This window comes from Sinocyclocheilus rhinocerous, unplaced genomic scaffold (genome assembly GCF_001515625.1).
Source record: "Sinocyclocheilus rhinocerous isolate Xijiao unplaced genomic scaffold, SAMN03320098_v1.1 scaffold722, whole genome shotgun sequence".
Classification (NCBI taxonomy): Eukaryota; Metazoa; Chordata; class Actinopteri; order Cypriniformes; family Cyprinidae; genus Sinocyclocheilus; species Sinocyclocheilus rhinocerous.
The window spans coordinates 507,838-514,251 of record NW_015638934.1 but is presented as its reverse complement, the minus strand read 5'-3'; the positions used below and the strand labels follow the sequence as shown (position 1 = coordinate 514,251).

Genomic DNA, 6,414 nt, shown 5'->3' with positions numbered 1-6,414 from the left:
GAAGATATAAACCACGCACACACACACACACACACACACACACACACACACACAGAGACTCATCATAGAGTCTGACTTCATCCTCTGTGAGTCACAGCAGCACAGAGAGCCACTGAAGAGGATGTGACAAAAACAATCACAGGCCTTACTAGTCCAGATTATTAGTTTAGGGTTATTAAAATGCAGTTAGAATGACCGTAAAATTCAATAAATGAGAGCATAAATGCCCTGAATGGGTTTTTGTCTTATATTTCTATATGATATACTACATATTTAGCAATATCACATGAGCAAGAGTGCTGAGCATCAGAACCACTGCAAATGTGATATTGTGAGTTACATTTTAAGCACAATATTGTCTGTTTTTGCTCAATTTTGCAAATGAAACACACAGCAGCGTTTATTTCATGAATGAATCTGTGTTTCTGAACGAATCAGTTGAATGAATGATTCAATGACTCACTCATTAAGACAGCGACTTACTGCCACTCACTGGAGCATTTAGTTTCTAATTAAAAGTATAATTTCATTTTTAAATATAATTTCATATCAAATATACAACATTTTATTTTTAATACATTAATATCAGCATTATTTATGCAACTGTAATTGCAGTGTAAATGCATTCATGGCATCTCTGAGCTGCATTAATCAGTCTGTGTAAATACATGTAAAAGCCACTTTAGATGCAACTTCTGTGTCTGCAGTGCAAAGATGGATTTTAATGTGATTTGATTTGAACAGCCCAATAGTGTCTTATTATTCTAACCGATTAAATGTATTGGACATAAATGGTGCATACATTTAATTGGAAAACTGCTCTTATAAAGGTAAACTAGAAAAATATAAATCCACACACTACTACGCAAGTTTGCATCATCACAAAAATAATTAAACGAGCAAAGTTTTGGTGAATCAAGGCTGATAAAACATCCAAAGTGCAGGCAAATTTGTTTTTATGAAGGTAAACCTTCCACTGGAAATCAGTTCAAAGTGACAAATATCATCCCTTAATGTAGAAGTCAGCTGATCACGACAGGCCGGAACACACACACACGCACACTCACACACACACACACACACACAGGTTTATTCCTCCATTGTCTCTCTCTTGCCTCTTTTCTGTTCATAATAGTGCACTGCACCACTGTAATAGTGACACATAGATCTCAATCCAGCAGATATGAATAGCCACATAATACCGTTTTCACAAAATGCACTGGTGAAATGATTTGACCTCAATTACCTTTTCAAATGATTTTCTGTATTACATGCATTCTTATGTATTTCTGTATTCAATCTAAAATGTATTTGATTCTGTATTTATTTATTCTTTCTAAATGTATTGTTTTATTTGAATATTTATGCAAGTATTTTTATTTTCATGTTGATGTGTTTCTGTGAGAGTGTTTTGTCAAACTACACATTATGAGACTAATGGAGCTGAACAGACCACACCCTCAATCATCTAAGAAATACAGAAACAGATATTAAAAATTAATGAGATATTTATAAAAATAAATATATTCTGGAATAAATTTAGCACAAATTTGCAGGTTGTGTCATGCACACACACAGATACATATGAGTAAACAATAAGAGAGAGGTTATTATTTAGTTTTTCTGCATGTGAGAGAGACAGAGTGAGTGTGTGTGTGTGTGTGTGTGTGTGTGTGAGGCTGTGCTGGGAACAGTGAGGTGTAAATAATGTGTGTGTGTGTGTGTGTGAGGCAGAGACACAGACAGGCTGGCACCAGTCGTCTCCATGCAGACGGTTGCCTGGATACCGGCCTAATCGAGGGGCCCCTGGAGGATTGGGCCCCGTCCCCATACACACACATTATTTCCTCACCTGCGCGTCTTCAGCTCTCCTGCTGTTTAGGGCTGGGTATTGATTCAGATGTCCTGATTCGATTCGATTTCGATTTTTTGATTACATTCAGTGAATATAGTTTTAATACAAATGCTATTGATATTTCTAAAAAATGAACAGTAAACATCAGTTTACAAATGGTGAATTAATAATAAGAAATTAAGCCACATGCCTCTATTTTAAACCTATACTTTTTTTGGTATAGGGTCCTTTATTAAACAATAATAGGGCCCTATAAAATGTTCTTAATTTTTCTGGTAATCAGATGAAGGCATAAAACATTAATTTAATTGATCCTAATCAAATGAAAATTAAACCCTTTTATTTTTTGGCAAACAAAGTGCTGCACAAAAGAGGTTTACTGTTAAAATGAAAAAGAAGTAACATCGCGCAAGGTAAATAAGAGTGACATCTAGTGGAGAAGACTAATGATAAGATTCACGTTAATCAGATCTTGTTTTAAATGTGTGCTGAAATAAATCCCGGAAAAGATCGATTTGCGGCTTTTGAGAATCGATATCGAATCAACGTCATTTAAAAAAACGATTAATCGAAAAATCGATTTTTTTTTGCCCAGCCCTACTGCTGTTATTGTGTCATATTTCTGCTCTCTGATTTCTGCGTCTGTGATGCAGTGTTTCCGCTCTCCATGCGCACAGTTTCAGGTTTGATTCCTCTCTTTCTCATTTCCTTTCAGTGTGTCGCTCCTGTTTCCTTCCTCTCTGTCTGCTTCATCTGTCAGTGTGTGTTGTGCATATGCTCATGCTGTCAGCGCCGTGTGCTGTGTGTGTTATTCCGTCTCACGCTGCTCTCTGCTGGCCTGCACATAAACACTTTCTATATTTCTCGTTTGCACATAAATCCTAGTTAAACTATCACTCCCAGCTCTACAGATGAGTGGTTAATGATTGTTACTCACCGTTATTTCAACCCCATGACATTTCTCTTTTAAAACTCACAACAACCTGTCCACCATGTTATAGTAAAATCATTTTGGGGCTCAATGTTACAGGGTTGAAGAATATAGTTTACATTCAATATACTAGCGTTTGAGTTCTGTAAGATTTTTTTAATGAAGTCTCTTCTGCTCATCAAGGCTGCATTTATTTGATCAAAATACTGTAAAAACAGTGTAATATTAGAATTTAAAATAGCTGTTTTCTTTGTGAATCTATTGTAAAATATAATGTTTTCTTGTGATCTGCAGCTGTATTTTCAGTCTTCAGTGTCACATGATCTTCAGAAATCATTCTAATATGCTGATTTGCTGCTCAAGAAACATTTCTGATTATTATCAATGTTGAAAACCGTTGTGCTGCACAATATTTTTGTGGAAACTGTGATACATTTTATTTTTCAGGATTCACAGATGAATAGAAAGTTCAAAAGAACAGCATTTATTTGAAATAGAAATAAATGTCTTTACTGTCACTTTTGATCAATTGAATGCATTCTTGACGAATAAAACATTAATTTCAGTAATAAATTAAGTTATTAAAGCATTCATTTAAATAAATGTCGTTACTCCACATAAATTCTCTCACACTATTTTATCTTCTCTTTTAAATCTCTTGCTCTCTCTCAAACTCATCCTGATGTTGTTCCTTCCTAAAACAAATGTCTATAAACATTTTCCTCTGGGGTCCTGTGGGAGGTCGACCATCCTGTTACACGTCTCTCTCTCTCTCTCTCTCTCTGTCTCTCTCTCTCTCTCTCTCTCTCTCTCTCTCTCTGTGTGTGTTATTCAGCTCCTCTCTTTAGCTCCAGATAAATGCACACACACCAGAAAAAAATCCAAGTGTTCACTAGGTTTAAACACAGATCAGGAAAAACACTTCCCGAAGCATACATGACATGAGTCTGAGATATTGTACATCATCCATCCTCCAGTATAAGCAGTAAAAACCATCTTCTAATGTGACACAGATCTTAAAAAGAAATAAGCCGGAGAGTTACAGATGACAACAGAATAAAAGTGCAATCAGAGGAACAGACAGCGACACAGCTCTGATTAAAAATGAATAGATCTGGTCTTGCATAGAGTCCTTAAAATCTCATCAATGCCATTATGCAGTAAACATCTCTTACAACCTGGGACTATATCCACAATATACCATGAGCTCAGGCATCTTTAATGACTTTATCTTTAATGGCTTTAATGACTGATGCAAGTGATTTACTGACCACAGTGATGTGGAGTGTGTGTGTGTGTGTGTGTGTGTGTGTGTGTGTGTTTGATGTGTTATTGAATTAAGTGGGGCGCTGCTCTTGAGGTTATGAGACGTAACGCACGCACGCACGCACACACACACACACACACACACACACACACACACACACACACACACACACCAGCTCTACACACACACTCAGTCACCTGAACATGTTCATACATCCTCACGGTAAAGCACTGACACACTGACTCATGACGTGTAAAACCAGCACATCTCACAATCATGCCATGATTTCATCTATAGGAAAATGAGATTTCTGTGGCCTTTTCTAAGAAACATCTAAGCAAGAGCCTTCAGCAAAAGATCAGATTCTAGAGAAAGATCTTGTTTGCCGTTTCCTTCCCCCCTGTGATGGTCTTCCTCATCTGATCCTACCTGATAGGAGCAGCTGTCCTGGTGCACCATCTCTCACTGCATCCTCTAGATCCGCAGGAGAAACACAGGAGAGTCCCACCCGACACACGTCTGTATCCACAGCCTCTGCACACGGAGAGGGAGCGATACGAGGGAACCGAGGGTGGGGCTCCGGGAGGGCTTACTCAGCGCCGGCCAATCAGAGCGCAGCACACGTGGATGGGGGCGGGGCCAGAGACCAGAGAGAGGGAGGAGTGACCTTTCAGAGTGGAGCGGGGGAGGAGATGTCCCACGGATCGAGAGAGGGAGGAGGGATGAAAGGAAAGAGTGAAGAAAAGCAGTGGGAGGAGAAGCGCCGCAAAGAAAAGAGGCTTTCTGTGGCACATTCCTGCAGCTAAAGAATTCCTGAGACAGAGCACTGCTATTCACACTCTGCTCTGTCAACTCCTCACACATTCCTCACTGCACAGACAAACAAGTTTACACACACACACACACACACACACTCACACACACACACACACACACTCACACTTACTCACTCACATACACACACACTTACTCACTCACATACACACACACACACACACAAACACACACACACACACAAAGATGTCTATAAGCAAATGTTTAACTCGATTCTACAAAACAGGTGTCATTTGGGTCCTTCATTTGCATATGTGTAAAACAATAACTTTAACAGTGAGCAGCTGATGGCAACTGTTACTATGTGTCAACACACACTTCTCTAAACACAATCCAGCAACTTCAGTTTGTTTGTAAATGATTTGTCTTTCTGCATGAGGACGCTGATTTGGCAAACACAAAACATGAAAACCAATTCTTTCGATTTTTTTTTTAGATAATAGATTTATTTTTATTTTTTACTTTCTAAGATAGTAATGTTTTACCCTAAATGTATACTTTTGCATAATTTTAAGAGTTGCCGAAATTATACACTTTAAAATATATACAGTACTTATGTGTGAAGTGAATTTAATGTTTTTTTTAGACTTGATTGCATGTTAACTGCAATCAAACAAACATGTATAATAGTTTAAATTTATATTAAATGCAATTATTTGCTAAATGTTATTACAGTTTTTTCAAAATGCTAACACAGTTTTTGAAACTATGGCTCCATTTCTCAAAACTCTACACACAAAACACACACACAACATACAAAACGTCACACACATATTTGAAAACTGTTTTAACTCTTCTAAAAATTGTATTTTTGCATAGTAACTCTACACACAAACATAAAATAATTGGCCACATACACGCCAAACTACACACAGATATGAAAAATGTAAAAGTGGATTTTAGTGGATTGTTAAAAAATAATATTTTGAGAATAAAGTCAAAATTAAGAGAATAAGGTCAAAATTACGAGAATAAAGTCAAAATATTTTGAGACAAAAAGTCAGAATTATGAGAATTCATTTGTAGCAATTACGAGATTAAAGTTATAATATTTTGAGAGCATATTCTATAGCCTACTGCACATGCAAATAGCTCGGATTGGAAGAAACTCCAAAGTCTCAGCTTTCAAATTAAAAAAATAAATAAAAAATTCAACAAAAAATACTGAGTTGTTCTCAAATTATCTGCTTTTTTATTCGCAAAACTCTGGACTTTTGGTAGTACCTAGGATAGCAAAGTCCACTAAAGGAGGTAGAGCTTTTTCTCATTTGGCTCCCAAACTCTGGAATAGCCTTCCTGATAACGTTCGGGGTTCAGACACACTCTCTCCGTTTAAATCTAGATTAAAGACACATCTCTTTGGCCAAGCATTCAAATAATGCATATCATAAGCTTGTACTGCAGTTATATCTGATCAAATGCACATTATTATTCTTTAGTTTGGGTTAAACAAATCAATTTTGCTTGGTTCGAACAGCAGCTACGCTAATTATTTCTCTATTTGTTTCTCTGTTTTTGCCACAGGAT

The 6,414-nt window shown here is 37.0% G+C and overlaps 1 protein-coding gene across 2 annotated transcripts in view; it reads right to left on the bottom strand.

Moving 5' to 3' along the window:
• The window catches only part of LOC107750091 (schwannomin-interacting protein 1), a 33,671-nt gene that overhangs the window by 20,555 nt on the left and 6,702 nt on the right, over positions 1-6,414 (bottom strand). Inside the window, exon 1 of one of the 2 annotated variants that reach the window (XM_016565359.1) lies at positions 4,483-4,611. The exons of the other annotated variant lie outside the window; for it this stretch is intronic. Within the exon in view, the coding sequence (XP_016420845.1) occupies positions 4,483-4,512 (30 nt within the window). The 5' untranslated portion in view covers positions 4,513-4,611. Of the gene's footprint in view, positions 1-4,482; positions 4,612-6,414 lie in introns of those variants that run through there. 2 annotated transcript variants of the gene reach the window in all.